This window comes from Rhinatrema bivittatum, chromosome 5 (assembly GCF_901001135.1).
Source record: "Rhinatrema bivittatum chromosome 5, aRhiBiv1.1, whole genome shotgun sequence".
NCBI lineage: Eukaryota > Metazoa > Chordata > Amphibia > Gymnophiona > Rhinatrematidae > Rhinatrema > Rhinatrema bivittatum.
In genome coordinates, this window is record NC_042619.1 from 346130009 (window position 1) to 346147427 (window position 17419).

Genomic DNA, 17419 nt, shown 5'->3' on the forward strand with positions numbered 1-17419 from the left:
TCAATGCAAGAATAGTTATGAACAATATTTTCCCCTGAGGAAACCTGGACGACGAAACAGAGGACTTTGCAGGGACAGAGAGAATACAGGATATAGCAGAAGGAGAACAGAGACTACAGAAACATCATTTGAACAACAGTCCTGTGAAACAATTACAACGTATTCTTTCTTGTGGACTATGATTCAACTGTATCCCCTTTTTAATGAAGGTATCTTCCCTGTGACTCATTTGCAATTCACAAAGAATCTTTCTTGAAGTCCAGCTCTATTGCAAGTGGGTCATTATTTCATCACAAGCACTTTGTATATATTTTGACAATGTTTTATGTCGATATCTATACATGTGATAAATGCCTAACACTACTGAGAGTTTAGAAGCAGTGTGAATGAGGAATGATTGACTAGGGCAATTGATATTATATATATATATATGTGTGTGTTATTGTGCCAGTTTTATTTTTTGAATTATTTTTTGAATAGTTTTGATATTCTTTGCCATTGTGTAATAGGGCTCGCAACATTAATCATCTTTGAAATAATTTAAAACATTAGTGGTGTTACACTATGTTATTGTTTTGTATGTGATTGGGGAAGTGGATAGTAAATGAATTCCCTGAAGCAATCTATCTAGGCAAAACAAGCTTGTATCAGGAACAGCTTGAAGCTAATATTCAAGGAAATAGCTGATTAAAAAAGGTCCTTTGTATCTTTTAGATTGATTTTTTTTTGTCTAAATGCTTTATTTTGGTAAATTGATGCTATCCGAGATCCCCCAATATAAGTAGGAAAAGAAAAAGATAAATGTTATGAAATATTTATAAAACAGTTTTTAGTCATTTTATATATGTGTGTGTGTGTATATATATATATATATATATATACACACACATACATATATATGTATGTGTGTGTGTGTGTGTATGTATATCTCTCTCTATATATGTGTGTGTGTATATATATATATATATATATATGTAAAGTAATATACCACTTTGTTGATGGGTCCACCTGAAGACTAACTTAACAAAAGGGGACGTTTCCCCAGATTAGCTAATAGACACTATATACTTTTTTTGCACATTTGCTCTTTTCCATCCTCTAATCATTTTACTGTGTCTCAGTTTATGATGATAAAACAATTTGGACTACATAAAGCACTAAATATTTAAATTATTTAATTGAATTGACTTGTGTGTGTATATTTTATATTAAGTCATGTTAGTGTTTAAGTCATGTTAAGGGTTTTCTTCTTATCCCTTGCCTTCCTGTCCCTTAAATTTTAGTGTTAGTAGAAAGTGTTTATGGTAGGAATGGTTTGTTAATTTTAGGTATTTTATTGATTTTTATTGTATTTGCTTTTATAGGTTTTGATTAATGTTATTATATTATTTTCTGTTGGATGTGGATGTTTTAATATGTACACCGATATGATATCCTTTTTGAATACCGGTATAAAAAAGTGAATAAAAATAGTGAAAAATCTCTTATACATGTCTGCAAACAATTCTTAAAAGTCCCAGCACTCTCTTTTAGTAACAGTCTCACTAGTATATATGACATTCAGTTACATTTTTTAAATTTCAAGCTGCAATAGTGTAAAGAGATACAAATATCAGAAAACCATATTGGAAGCACTAAACTTGACAGAAGTAGCTGTAAATGTTTCAACGTGTTCTATCACTTCTTCTCTTGATCAAGAGCTCCTAGTGAAGGCACATGGAGTTATCCTGAAGTGCACAAAACTAAAGCCAACTAGTTCTGATAGGTCAGTTCAGTCAATGACAACAAAAAACAGCATTTACACTTTTTCATATTTATTTGTGGGATCATCCTCAGTTTAGACATGAGGTAGATTCTTTGAAAGAGAGAGCTTACCAGCAATTCTAACACTTGAGTATTGTGTGAATTTAACTAGATGTTTCAATGGATGATTAACAGACTTAACAGTGAACATATTCAGGTTAAAATCGATCATATATAACCTCTGAACTGCATATCATCATCATTACTGTTTACTTGTTTCATGCTTTTACAAACAAGGATTTCAAAGCATGTTACAAGGGTTGAAGGATTACATTCTTACACGAGTGAAAATAGGCCATTAGGTTAATATTAAAAAATAAGTCAAGTCTCATACTTACATTCTATGAATGCTTTGCAATAGCCAAGGAACGATAACAAGAAGAACAGCGCACATAACAGGTCTGCTCTGCCAACAATGCCAGCAACCTTAAGGGGGGGAAAAGGATTTATAAGCAGCACTGACAAGAAATTAAACATAGTAAGATCTAGACTCCAAAAGGCTTCATTGCTTTATAGAAGACAATTTTCAAATGTATTTACCCAAGTAAAACGACCTGATTTGCAAGGTGCACATGAGGACCTGTTTTCAGGAAGACTCCACCTACAAGCCTCGTGTGGGTGCTTCTGCACCCGCAGTCCCTGCCAGGTATGAAACCACTCACAGAGTTTGCAAATGCAGAGTGACAGGGAAAGGGGTGCAGATTTATACTCGCTGAGTCCCAGATTTCCAGTGGAAGACTCCCCCTTTGAAAATGAGTTTTCTATAAAGTGCCCACACAGTCCTTCAAGCCACATGGGGTGACTGAAAATAGCTACTCCCACGTTTTTTATTTTTTTAATTCTTTCCCCTCCCTTTTATTCCTTTGGTGGTCTCATTGAGTTAGTGTGGTAGATAAAAACAGTTTTGAAAAATGCACTAATCTGCCTGTTAGAAATTGTGCAGGTTACTTTATTTCAATACATTTTATATTGTTTTTTTTAAATGTGATAAGTTCTTTATTATCCTGTTTACCTTGTCTTACAAAATTATATGAATAGTTGCGGCATACCTGCATGCACACACACGCACGCACATACACAAGTTGACAATCCTGGGTTAATACATTTTTTTGTCTAATTGATGTTCCTATATCATTGGCACTTATGATTCTCATGTTTTTTTTCCTGTGGTAAAGGGAGAAAGACAACCTGCGATAGCAAAGCAGACAGCCACAATATGCGTAGAGTGAACAAGTATTCCTTATCTGCTGACAGATTCTGTTTCTATACACGCATCGCTGTTCACTATTTTCATTTATAACCAAACACAATTTCTATTACTCTGTAGTTCTCCCAGAGGTTTGTCCTCTTCTATGTTGGGTTTTTTTTTTCCTAGCAACTTTGAGGATTTATTTATTTTGGAAGGCTGCACTCAACCTTGCATCGATACACAACTTGACATAATAATGTTTGCATACATTCCTTTCATGTACTGAAGTTTTTCCCTGTCCCAATTTTTGTACCGAACAGACTATTTCCTGTTAAACCTTTGGGATGTGAAGAGCTGCGTCATTGACTTGTCATTACTATATTACACCCTTATAAAACGCAGAGCTATGGGACATCAAGGCTGAACTGAAATTTCTTGCTGACATGGACTGGCAAGTAAATGCAAAATACTTTAGGCCCTTCATTTGGCGACTTGGAAGCAGATACAGAAAACTACCAAACACGCAGATACGTGAAGCACGGGATACTTACACATTCGGTGTGCACGGGGTGCACGGCAAAGAGCAAAGCAGCAAGAAATGAGGCCTTTGGAGCAAGGTCTACCCTTCTTCCTTTACTATTGTACGTCAGGCCTCCAAACAATATCGAGAAGACATCAAGCATTAGCACAGAAACAATGCAGTGCAGTATTATATTGACAACATGAAAGCCGACAGGGTGGTAGCCTCCAGCTAAAATGTAGTTAATCCTGCAGCAAGACAAAAAAATCACATCCATTGGTAATTTGTGGCATGCAACAAGAATAAAAAGCAGCCACTGCTGCAGAAAGGCATCGAATGCTAAAATTAGGATCCAATAAAAAGTAATGACATTGAAGTGTAAATCTTCATGTACAAAGTAGCAGGCGTTTTGGTGGGATAATTGTAAATGGAAAAGTCCCTTTGAAAACTGGCCTAAAGTATTGCATAACTGATGTCCAATAACTGCATTATTGGATAATATCAAAAGAATGTCTGCACTCCACCCACATAACAACGTGAGTCTTGTATACAGTCACTCTTTGCTCTGCTTTATTACCAGGTTAAGTAATCTTATTCACATACGGTATATTTTCCTGGGCTATGAGCCAAGTATACATTCCATAACAAACTTTTAAAAATAGCATGAAAATGTACGCGTGCAAGGCAAACCTCTGCGCACCGTGTGCCCTATGTGCCTGAGCTTACCTGCACGACGGGAAGGCAATTTTATAATAGGCCACTTCCTTGGGGGGTAAAGGACTGTTTTATGGAAACGGCTGGGAAAATTAACTTCTAAGAAAGCAATTTTTTCCTGAATGTGAAATTCATTTGTACTAATTCCACACCAATCTGCAGCAATAGCTCAATGCAAGGTATCCCAGCCTGTAAAAACTACAAATATAGAATGCACTATCAGGAAGGGGGAGGGGGATCAGATGAAGTTAACTGGTAGTATATATATTAGTGGTAGTATATATATCATATGCTATGCGGTTTGCTAACTATATGCAGGGTGTGAAAGATCCAATCGCCTGGGGGTACTGGATATTTGCGGTTGTCAAGGAAGCCAGGTCTTCAGCCCAAACGACGAGAGAGGGATACAGCAGTCGGGTGGGGAGAAGGAAAGGGGCGGGGGAAGGGGAGCACGAAGATGAGGGAGGGGAAGTGGAGGGTGAGGGAAGGGGGTTCAAAGACGACGAAGGGGGGGAGACAGAGCAAAAAGACGACAGAGGGACGATTACACTTAGGGTGAGGTAGAGTGGGGGGAGAGAAACCCGCATGGTGGGGTGGGAGGGCGTGTACTTCCCTGGTAAGAAATGCACTTAGTATGTACACCCAGTGCTGCCGCCATCTCCCAAACATATTTGGGGGTCTAGTGGAGGCAGTGGAGGGATGGCAGGACTACATGGCGAATGCACTTCAGCCCCGTGATTAAGTCCTAGAGGAATTTTTCAAACCTTGTATATATGAAAGAATTCTTGAGAAAGTGCAAATGTTTTAACAAAAATATGCAAATGCCATGTTGTGCCATAATAAGTTCAAATTGTTGTGTATTTTGCAGAAGTCAGTGTGCGGCATAGTATGTACAAGGTATACTTCTAAAATTAGGATGAATTATGTAGATACAGGAAAAAGGCATTGGTAATTTTTAAACAAATTATGTTTGGTTATAAATTAAGAAAATGAAAACGTTATTAGAGATTGGACAAAGGATGAGTAAAAAAAACAAACAAAAAAAAAACCATACAAATTAGTGAGAGTGCAGTTTGTAGAGCTGAACACAAGAACATAAGAACCTGCCATACTGGGTCAGACCAAGGGTCCATCAAGCCCTGCATCCTGTTTCCAACAGAGGCCAATCCAGGCCATAAGAACCTGGCAAGTACCCAAAAACTAAGTCTATTCCATGTAACCATTGCTAATGGCAGTGGCTATTCTCTAAGTGAACTTAATAGCAGGTAATGGACTTCTCCTCCAAGAACTTATCCAATCCTTTTTTAAACACAGCTATACTAACTGCACTAACCACATTCTCTGGCAACAAATTCCAGAATTTAATTGTGCGTTGAGTGAAAAAGAACTTTCTCCGATTCGTTTTAAATGTGCCCCATGCTAACTTCATGGAGTGCCCCCTAGTCCTTCTATTATCCGAAAGATATCCAAGAATAAAGTATGAGGAAAAGCAAGTGTTTTGGAGGGACAAAGTGATGGAGATTTGGGAGATAAAGAGAATTGTAAAGACATTAAGACATAAGAACAGAAGTGTAATTAAAACATTTTATGAAAGCCGGATCCTAAACATTAGTGCAGATAGGGGCCGATGCAAAAACGTTGCACTGAAAGTGTTCAGCGCCCGCTTTCCTAACGCGCCCCCAGGCACCTCTCCTGGGGGCGCGATGCAATATTTAAATTAGGGCTCGCGCTGTCGAGGAGGCGCTAGGGGCGATTGCGCGCCCCTAGCGCCTCCTCGACAGCGTGTGCCAGAGAGAGGTCCGCTGGTTAAGAAAACGGACGCTGAATTTATCAGCGTCCGTTTTCTTAACCAGCGCACATGCACGGGCTAGGAAAATGGACGCTGATAAATTCAGTTTCCATTCTCCGAACTTGACAAGCATCAGAAGGCGTGTATCAATCAATATTAAAGTGTCAGGTACAATATTAATTTATTCACTCCTTCACTTATTGCCCATTGGTCCTTTTCACTGACGTTTGTGAATAAATTAGTATTCAGTGCCCGACACTTTAACTTTGATTTATTCACTCCTCCTGGTGCCGGTAGTTCGGAGAAAGGACGCTAAATTTGTGAGTCCACTTTCGTAACCCGTGCATGTGCCAGGGGTTCAGGAAACGGACGCTTGTCAACTGAGCATCCACTTCCTGCACCCGACTGCCAGTGCTTTTTTTTTTTTTTTTTTTTTTAACGAGTTGCTCCTTCTATTTAATATCCCAACGATATTAAGCAGGAGGCAGTACAGAAAAGCAGTTTGCATTTGCATGTGATGAGCGCTATTAGTTTCGCTCTGGTTGCACGCGCGTTGTACTAATCCTCTTACTGCATAAGGGGACTAGTTAGCGTCTATAAAACCCCATCCAACTGCAGGTTATATAGTGCACTCGGCTGAGCGCAGTGGATTGCATCGGCCCCCCACATGTTCTAAGGCAGTGCTCTTCATTATGAGGCCCAGGAACCAGTGGCAGCTCCCTGACTCTCATCCCTTCCCCTCCACCTTCTCCAGAACACTTGTCCTGTTTTCTTTTCAGCACTGTGTGGCTCTCAGTGAGTTTCAGCTTCATGATGCCCAAACTCTCGCACTGAGAAAAGAATGGGAGTTCTGGCATCACAAGGCTCACACACACTGGGAGCCACAGGGGAGATGACGTGTGGGAAAAGTGTGAATGGGGGGGGGGGGGGAGGAAGCAAGAGAGTATGTGATGGAGGGGGGAAGGAGACAGTTGGTGGAAAAGAGATCGAGTGTGGAGGGAGTAGATTTTGGTTTGAACAGACAGGCCCAGCTGCATCACTGGCGAGGGGTCCCCTACCACCTTGCCCAGGGCACTGGCTGCTCTGTCCAGTGACGGTCTTGGCTCTCACACTAACTTTTTTTTTTTTTTTTGTCAAAGTGGCCCCACTTCAAAAACAGCAAAGATCAGTGTTCTAAGGAATGATGATAAAAATCAGGAACTGTACAGAAAATCAAGAGACTCATTTTGCTTCCAGTATACATAGAGAAAGGAGAAAATTAATAAAGCAAAAGTCAGGTTAAGCAATCTAAGAAGTTCCATTTGAAATGTCAGGGATTGTGGCACCTGTTGCTGCCAGAGGAAGAAGTGAATATATTTGTGTGTAAGGCCTTTGAGGCGAGGCAGGACATTAATAGTGACTCCCTTCCACAAGGTACTGGGTGAATGTTTGAAGCAATTATCTAACTTTACAACAGTTTCTTATTTTTTTTTTTAAGGCCAGCCGAATTATCTTGTCTTGTCAGACTGAACAAATGTGTCTTAACAAGTACAGAAAATCCATCTTACTTTATTGTGACCCTCTGATGGGAAAAAATAACTGCAACAGGATAAGCTCCAGATGGTTCACTTCAAGAGTTGGCAATCAGGAAACTGAGATGACGACATCACTAATGCTATACATTTTAGCCAGAAAAAGCCCGATTTGCTAAATTTTTTCCCCATAGACAAAGAATGAGAAAAAAGCCATCAGGGTCTTTGGTAAAATGAATGTGCAAAACACGTCATTTTTTTTACTTGTAAAATGAAAAGATGTATGTGCTATACGTCACTGAAAACTCTCAGCTGAGAGTTTGACGGTCTTACATGTGCAATGTGACTTTTTTCTCTGGAGACTTGCTTTAAAGCTCATTAAAGAAAGACTTACCTGAAGGTAAGTACTGTAAGAGGTCGATATGATTTATGGCTCACATTACTGCTAAGTTTAGTACCCCAGAAATCATGTATCCACAAATCACCAAGTGGGGTTTCTGCTCTGAGATCCTGAAACAACAGATTTAAAAAAAATTACAGAGAACCCCTCTAACGCTATAGATGTCACTACTGAAAGAATTACAAAAACAATCACCTCTTATTACTTCAAGAACTTTTTTACAAAGAATTATCAGATTTATACCCCTTGCCGGGTGATAATGTGTTGAAAAAATGTTTAATGGCTCCAAAAGAGATATTTTATCCAAAACATTGTTTTATGGAGGGAAGGAAGGTTTCATATATTTGTAATATAACCCCAGCTGGGCGATCTCACAGTGTTATAATCATAAACGATCCTCCTCCATCCTATTTTTGATTATGTGTATAACATGCACCAATAGTGAAAAATGTTTGTTTTTTTTTAAACAAGCTTGTTATCAACAATCGTAAAATTGTATATTGTCCCGACTTATCTGATATCAAATGATGACCCGACGCAGCCAAGTTTCAGATCCAATGTCGGATCTTTCTTCAGGGGATATTTCCTTGTGAATTCATCGTTGGCGAGTCAATTCACCAGAAATTTATATAAGCAGTTGTTAGTCCCAAGTTCGAATCGGCTCACAGCCTTCTGTGCGAGTCAAGAGAGACTCTGCCCAACTAAACGCTGATCTACACTGGCTGGTTCTGAACCTTGGTGCAGAACTGCTGTGCTTCCAATCCAAAGCCGCGCTGCTGTAAACGTCAGTACGTATTCATCAAATCAACGAACCCCAAGCGAGTTCCTCATTTAAGCCTTGCAGAGCTTGTGTCTGTAGTGTGAAAATCCAGTATGCTTCGCGCCTAGCGAGTAAAGCTCCCCGATTGCCACCTCTTAGCGATAGTCGTACCTGATCTATGACAGTCCACTTTAAATCAGAAAATACGTGCCCATTTTGAACACAATGTGTGACCATCTGTGCAGTCAACGTTACTGTGTTTAATTTAGACTTGTGTTCATTCAATCTTGTGAGTGGTCCTGCCTATGTACACTTTGGGACAGGGACAAATGATGGCATAACCTCAGAAAAACCTACCACAACCTAGTTAACTACTCCCTTTATTGCCAGTCCCAGATTTACTATCCAATCTTCTCCCTCTCATTGAAATGAAAATGGCATATGCACTGCTGGCAAAAAAAAAACCAGAACACTGTACTGCTGGTGATCATTCTCTGCATCCTACTCGGATGAAGAAGGGACAAAGCAGCTGGAGGTTTTGCAAAGATATTCCAACATTTATCGCTGGAGGCAAGCAGATAAGAAAAAAAAAAAAAAAAAAAAGAGAGTTCTTAGCTTGTACAGAAACTCGGTAACTAAAAGAACCAAGTTAGAAATGTCTTGAATATTACTGTGGCTGTGACGTTGGAAAGTGCAGGATTCTAATGAATACAAAAACAAAATGTTGGGATATCTTTCAAAAAGATATGAAGCATTAAGAACCTAGGCTGCTTCTCAATGTAAATTCACCACTCTTAAGTTGTGAAAATGAGCACAAGTAGTATTTTATTATAGGAATGTAATTACATACCTCAAGACAAACCTTAACAAATCAATTACCTCGATTTACAGAAGCATATAAAACATGAAACGTTACCAAATAAAAGGAAAATTTCCACTCAATCATAGCTCACAAGCAGGAGGGGAGAGGGGACACAAGAATAAAACCTAGGAGCAGGAATCAAAAACCAAATAAGAAGAAAGCTCAAATAAAGGCATAACCAGCTTAACAATTCTAAGAGTGCCATCCTTCTGCCATCTCTGGTCTAACTTACCCTGGATTGTCACCCCAAAAACTGGAAAACCCAGCTTCCTAAATCCCCCAAAAAACTAAGCTGAAGTGGGTAACAGAAAACACACCTCACATTCTGAAACATTATATTTATTTATTACCTTTATATACCGACATTGGATCTGAGATATCACACGGGTTTACATTCAGGTACTGTTAGGTATTTCCCTATCCCCAGAGGGCTCACAATCTAAGTTTCTGTACCTGAGGCAATGGAGGGTAAAGTGACTTGCCCAAGGTCACAAGGAGCGACAGCAGGACTCTGAACCCTGGCCTCCTGGTTCATAGTCCACTGCTCTAACCACTAGAATATTCCTCCTCCCTTATAGAGACAAAGTAAAAAAATCTGAAACCAAGCGCTCTCACCTCTTGGTGCATTGTCTTAAACAACTTTCTTCTTTCCTGTGTCATTCTGGAAAGGTCTGGAAAAATCCAAATCCTATGACACAAAGTGCTTGTTTGTTACAGCAAAAACAAGACAAGACCTATCATCATGTTAAAGTCCTACTAGAACACAAATGAATTTGACCGATGCAAATTCCTACAACTTTGCAGTCGCTCCTTTCAGTTATTTCCTAACAATTTCCTTTATTTTCTCATAGTCTCCCTCTTGAAAGTTAAATGCTATTATACTAAACTTCCTTAGTCCTCCCAAGTCAAGTCAATTTGATCATGTTATAGTCACTGTTGTCAACAGTATTACCTCTCACACCAAATCCTATGTTTCACTAAGGAATATTCTAAAATAGCTCCCCATCTTGTCTGCTCCTGTTTCAGCTTCTCCATGAAGCAGTCATCTATTTCATCTAAAAACTCAACTTCCTTAGCATTTACCCAGTAAATACTGCCTGGTTTCATGTAGCGCATAGTCTATTTATTTAGCATGTCTTTTCATTGGTAGCTCAAGGCAAGTTACATTCAGGTATTGTAGTATATTTGGCATTAAAACCAGTTTCATGAGCTTTTTAATGCTGATGCATTATCACCGCAAGTAACACTAGCCCAGATACATTTCACATAGCTCATCAACATTTTCTGTATATTAGTCTGCATTAGTATTAATGTAGACTACCATGTTAACGTGCATTAAATAATGCAAGCGTAAAAGAATGATAAAGAACAGCAATATGCATTAAACATGTTATGTGTCAGGGGCCTACTTACTAAACTATCTTAAGTCAAACACCTTCAGATTATTTCAGTGAGGTCCATATTCAAAAGCCATTTAGACAGATAACGTAAAAGTTATCTGTCTAAAGGGCAAATGTGGCATATTCAGCCACATTTGCCCTTTAGACTAAATAAAGTCCTCAGCCACTTATCCGTCTAAATAATAGTCAGATAAGTAGTTATTGGGCTATAATATAGATGGATTAAAAAGGAGAGTTTTCAGGAAGGGATTGAGTTAACCGGCCAATCTAGCCAAATATCGGGTATATAGGGCTAGGTTAGTTGGATAACTTTATTCCACTGAAAATACTGGACAAGTTAGCTGCCTAACTTTAGCCAGCTAACTTGTTCTCTAAATGGCTTACTAAATAAAGTCCTCAGTGCGTAACTATTTTTTTCTTTAGTAAAATAGAGAATTAAAGGAAAAGCTTCTCCAAGTCTTAGGAACTAGAATTCCAGAGGTCCATATTCAGCGCCACTTAGCCGCATAAGTTTGAATTACCTGGCTAATGTCTGCTCAGGGTCAGCAGCCACCTCCTAGCTTGAAAACTACTTATTGGCAAAATAATTAGCCTGCTATGTTGTGGGCATGGGCATAACAGAGGATTATTCTTTGTGCAGTAAAGTACAATATTATATTTTCTGAAGAAAATTTGCTATAAAAGCTATGTGCAAGGTTTTTTTAATTTTAAATTAACATTTCCCCGAAAAGTGAATATTTTAAAGACTTAATTTAGCTGTGTTTATTTGCATTGAGCTACGTGTTTTCCCCTTAAGTTTTTCTTTTTGAGAGTAAGAACATAAGAAATTGCCTTGCTGGGTCAGTCCAAGGGTCCATCAAGCCCAGCATCCTGTCTCCAACAGAGGCCAAAAACCAGGCCACAAGAACCTGACAATTACCCAACCAAAATACCACCAAGAAGATCCCATGCTACTGATGCAGTTAATAGCAGTGGCTATTCCCTAAATAAACTTGATTAATAGCAGTTAAATGCCTTCTCCTCCAAGAACTTATCCAATCCTTTTTTGAACCCAGCTACACTAACTGCACTAACCACATCCTCTGGCAACAAATTCCAGAGCTTAATTGTGCGTTGAGTGAAAAAGAATTTTCTCTGATTAGTCTTAAATGTGCTACTTGCTAACTTCATGGAGTGCCCCCTAGTCCTTCTATTATCCATGTTACATCGAGAAACAAAATATTTCTTTTGATGCTTTTAAGCAGTCCACTGATAAATGGAAACCAAGGCTATCGCATGAGCAGTCATACACTAGGGTCCAGCAACTATGAGGAGCTGCCACAATTTCTCTAGCAGTCAATGTCTCTTTAACAGCGCACCTTGAGAATCTACCTTATAAATGGCCTGTGACCGACGGCCCGCAAATGTGCAGTAGAGACCAGCTCTACCGCGCATGTGCGGGCGAGCACGTCGCTCTGAGCCAGCGTCAGAAAAAAAGAAAAAACAATGGCGGCGTCCAGTGGCAGCGGCAGCGGCGTTGGGTGGCGGCGTCCAGTGGCAGCGGCGGCGGCGTTGGGTGGCGGCGTCCGGTGGTAGCAGCGGCGGCGTTGGGTGGCGGCGTCCGGTGGCAGCGGCGGCGGCGTTGGGTGGCGGCGTCCGGTGGTAGCGGCGGCGGGTGGCAGCGGCATGGCGGCATCCAGCGGCGGCGGCGTTGGGTGGTGGCGGCGTCCGGTGGTAGCGGCGGCGGCGTCCAGCGGCGGCGGCATTGGGTGGTAGCGGCGGCGGGTGGCAGCGGCATGGCGGCATCCAGCGGCGGCGGCGTTGGGTGGTGGCGGCGTCCGGTGGTAGCGGCGGCGGCGTCCAGCGGCGGCGGCATTGGGTGGTAGCGGCGGCGGCGGGTGGCGGCGTCCAGCGGCGACGGCGTTGGGTGGCGGTGGCGTCCGGTGGCAGCGAGGGAGGAGAGAGAGAAGGAGGGACTGACAGAGAGGAGGGACTGAGTGAGAGGGGAGGAGAGAGAGGGAGTGGGACTGAGTGAGAGGGAGAGAGGGAGTGGGACTGAGTGAGTGGGAGGGAGTGAGTGGGACGGAGGGAGAGGGGGGGACTGAGTGAGGGGGGAGGGAGATAGAGAGGGAGTGGGACTGAGGAAGAGTGGGACATAGAGGGAGGGGGGAGGGAGTGGGACTGAGGGAGAGGGGGAGGGAGTGAGACTGAGTGAGAGGAGAGGGAGGAGTGGGTGGGAGGTAGGGGGTGGAGGGGAGAGAGAATGAGGGGGAGGTGAGAGACAGAGGGATGTAGCCCTTTTTAACGGCGGTGGCAGCGAGGGAGGAGAGAGAGTGAGGGACTGAGTGAGAGGGAAGGAGAGAGAGGGAGTGAGAGGGAGGGAGGGAGTGGGACGGAAGGAGTGGGACTGAGGGAGGGAGGGAGTGGGACTGAGGGAGAGTGAGAGAGAGGGAGGGAGAGAGGGGGGAGGGAGGGAGTGAGACTGAGTGGGAGGGAGGGACTGAGTGGGAGGAGTGGGTGAGAGGGAGGGAGGTAGGGGGTGGAGGGAAGAGAGAATGAGGGGGAGGTGAGAGACAGAGGGATGTAGCCCGTTTTAACGGGCTTAACGGCTTGTAATTTATAAGCCTGCACTGTGCCAAATAAACACTGTGGATCGCTAAAGGCTAGAAATGAAAAGGGTGCATGGGGGTAACCTGCATGGAGAAGCAGTTACTACCCTTAATCAGAAAAGGGATCACTACCATTAGCTGATTAGCCTAAAAGTTTTCCTTTGCAGCTTCAACATCACTTTCCGCTTCAATGGTGGGGGATGGGTAGGGAAAGAGAATTGGATTTAGACGACAGCCAACATTGGGCCCTGATGTTTACGGCCTAGGATACTGATACGCAGACATTGTGGAAAAAGCACAAGACGGCTTTTACTGTCAAGACCAAAAATAAAGCATGTTCAAGCACGTCCGACTGTAAATATTACTACCCTTAACATAGTCTTGGGGGTAACCAGCACGGAGTGGCAGTTACTACGCTAAACAGAGACAAAAAAGTAACTTGCACAAAGCGGCGGTTACTATATTATGAAACTTGCTGGGCAGACTGCACGGACCATTTGGTCTTTTTCTGCCATCGTTACTATTTGTTATGCCTATCGAAGGTACCTGCAAAAATAACCCTAACCCATTATTGTCTGGCCAATCTGTCTAGACGTGACAGTAAATTTGAACAAGCAGTTTTACGCAACCTGTTCACCCAGTAGTCCATGCTAAGGGTTTGGGCTGCTTTCTTTCTTTTTTTTTTTTTTAACATCTTTTTATTGATACAAAGCAACTGATCATCAAACGATGACAATAGGATCACCAACATAATACACATTCAGCAATATTGACAATATGCAATGAAAAAAGAGAGAGGTAATCAGATAAAGAGCAAATAACATTCCCTGGTGCGTCATCCATTTTTCCTAATATAATAGTAAAACAAAACAGAACGACTTGTAAATCCACCCTCCCACCCCGCATCACATTCTGACACACACTCCATATATCTACATATTCACAAACTTGCAACCAGAGTCCAGTACAGGAACATTAGGTATTAAGAAGTGGGTACATAAAAACCGATATGTGGTCAGGTTACATGGGTAGCCATCCCCTAATAACTGATTCTGTTCCGTAGCTGGGAGTAATTTGTAAAATTTCTGCCACAAAGTTATATAGACATCGGAAATAGAGCATTTACCATAACATACATCAAGGTGTTCCATCTGCATATGGGAAATCATTGAGCTCCTCCATCGGGAGAAGGAGGGAGCCGTATCAGTAAGCCATTCTTACTGATATGGGCCAAAGCTAGGGCAATATATACAAACAAAAAGTGACTCTTCGTAAACAGATTTATTAGTACACAGAGCTCCAAACCCGCCGAGTAATTGGATCTCCACTTGAAACGGTATTATGTCAGTACATTGTTGGAGAGCCTGGAATGTGGCCTTCCAATATGGGAAATTTTTGTGACAACAGAAATAGATGTACAAATGACCCTTCTTCCAGATGGCATTTATGACATTCAGTATCGTCAACAAGACCCATCTTATGTAAGTGAAGTCTATCCGTTTGACAATGGTGTAAAATTTTGTATTGCATTTCCTTTAAAGACATTGGTAAAGGGCAATGAAGCAGGTCTCTAAATAGCCTACCCAACCTCTCCAGCGTGATTACCAAACCCAACTCCTGCGTCCAGTAGCAGGCTAAATTTGTCAACCACTCCTCCCGATTGCTTCGTTTTGCAATATGTATACCATGAAGCAAGAGTTTTTCCCCCGACGATATACACTCTCTCGTTGGACCAAACCAGCTCCTGACGTATCTCTGCATTGGTCATTGTTAGTGAGAATACTGGGCTGCTTTTTGAGTAACTGCTCTGCTGCAAGCCACAGCTTGGGAATCCATGTGTCATGGCTAATTCAGCCTGCTTGCTGATGGAGAAAGCAAATTTACTTACCATAAACAAGGTTCTGCATGTATTGCAGGATGAGTTAATCAAGCTTAATATCCGCTCTCCTCTCTGAAGAGTCAACTACTGAGCTAAAGATCAACTCTACAATAAAATGAGGGGCTCACAAGGCAGCAACTACATGGAAACTCTTGTGCATGCTCAGTAGAGCAAAAGCTGTCGGATGATGCTAATTCATCACACTATCTATTGAGAACTCAATTTATAGTAAGAAAACGTGCTTTATTTCTTGCATTTTCTTGAAACTTAATTCCTCAATGGAAGCTGTTTTAAATTTTGCCACACCCTCAGTCTCCTACTTGCTCCGAGTTCTATCTAGTAGCAAATAAGGCAATCCTACTTCAAGTATGGATTACTTTTTGTTTCATATCCTAAGGAAATTTCTGTGTCTCCAAACTGTAGAAGTGTATTGCTTTGCCATTTCATTCAGGGAATAGAAAATGCATGACAACAAAGTTATTAGTGCCATTGCTGAATTAAATGAAGACTACCACTGCTTTTCCTTTTGAAAATAAACATCTCATACATTTAATAAATGTATAAGTCAGTAGATATGTGATTATTCAAACCCCAGATTTCATTTAATAGCCTTCCCAAAAGCCACAACATTTATTTTGTTAACATGAAACATATAATATCTGAATTATAAGAGATGAAAGGAATGCAGGATGAAAATATTTTTTGTACAGCAGCTTTGACATTCTTATAAAAATCTCCATAGAGGTGTAAGTCTCTTACAAAAGAACATTTAATTTTTTTTCTCACCACACACATGCTAATGGCACATGCATTGTTTTATAAAAGGAAAAAGTATATTGTGATTGCTTCAAAGTCAAACACACAAACCTTATTATTGAGAATGGCTTCTGAATCATCAAAGACGAAGTCCCCATCAAAGCTATTTGTGAAACATACAAGAGCAAGAAGTCCTATAATACTTTTAGCCCAGAAGGAAGAAAGATGAAGAATCGGAATGTCATGGTCCAGGTTATTTTCAGACTGTGCCATTTTGTAAAATGTTCATGCCAAGCATGGAGCTCCCACATTACGTTGGTTACCAATCTGCAAGAAACGTAAGAGTACAAATTGTTACATGTGTCTCCTCATATATGACAAAGTGACCTATATGGTCTCATACATTCGTGCACTAAATCATCAATGAATACTTTTGCTAGTATACCACAGAGAGTCATTCTTATGGCTTTAGTTTTGCTGGTTTGAGTGTGAATAACCTTCTATGCTACATTGTGTTCCTTGTGGTTCAGCATCACCTGTATTACTGCAGACGTTAAATGCTGGAGCCGTTTTGCTAAATCTTTATCTTATACAAGGTATCACAACTAGCAAAGAGTGTGGGACCAATACATCTATTAGAACTCTGTACACGTCTATATACCAATACTGAAATCACCTTACCTGTATAAACAATTAGGGCACTTGCGGAAGCCTTGTAAAGTGAGTAATGTATCGTGTTTAATTATGAACTGCAACTGAAACAAATGACTGCTTGTTCTGGCTATACAGATAGCATTATGAAGTAAGGTTATTGATTTGACTTCAATACCTTACATTAAGGGACTGAACTATTAAATGTATAAAAACTAAATGCAATAGCCTTAAGTGATCATCAGAGTGCGCCAAAAGGTAAAAAATATGACTGAAGTTCCACCAATACATAAAGGTTAATAAGCTACAGAATTGGTATAACAAAGAAGAATCAGATCAGAAAACAAGGAAGGATAATTGGCAGAAGCACAAGTATAGTAGGAAGTACAAAGCGCTACTTCAGCAATCCCATGTGGATCACGATTTGACACAGCAGTGGTTGAGAGGTGACCAGACCTATGGAGAAGATATTGGTATTTGCAGCACAGGATAGTGAACTGTGGACAAGATGTTCACAGGCAGCATAGAAAAGACTGGTAAAACAGACAAATGAAGATTCTGCAGGTATAATAATAATAATGGTTATAACATCTCATT

The 17419-nt window shown here is 40.9% G+C and overlaps 1 protein-coding gene across 6 annotated transcripts in view; it reads right to left on the minus strand.

Annotated features, from left to right (window-relative positions):
- TMTC4 (transmembrane O-mannosyltransferase targeting cadherins 4) overlaps positions 1-17419 on the minus strand; it is a 93860-nt gene that overhangs the window by 66774 nt on the left and 9667 nt on the right. For 4 of the 6 annotated variants that reach the window (XR_003857141.1, XM_029604505.1, XM_029604508.1 and 1 more), the window contains 4 exons: positions 16283-16498; positions 7921-8036; positions 3544-3760; positions 2142-2229 (listed from right to left, as the gene is read on the minus strand). Coding sequence is in view for 5 of the 6 variants with exons in the window: in XM_029604505.1 (XP_029460365.1) it covers positions 2142-2229; positions 3544-3760; positions 7921-8036; positions 16283-16444 (583 nt within the window). In the remaining variant the exon portion in view is untranslated. Of the gene's footprint in view, positions 1-2141; positions 2230-3543; positions 3761-7920; positions 8037-10163; positions 10237-16282; positions 16499-17419 lie in introns of all 6 variants that reach the window. The other 2 variants (XM_029604509.1, XM_029604510.1) reach the window with 2 other exon arrangements.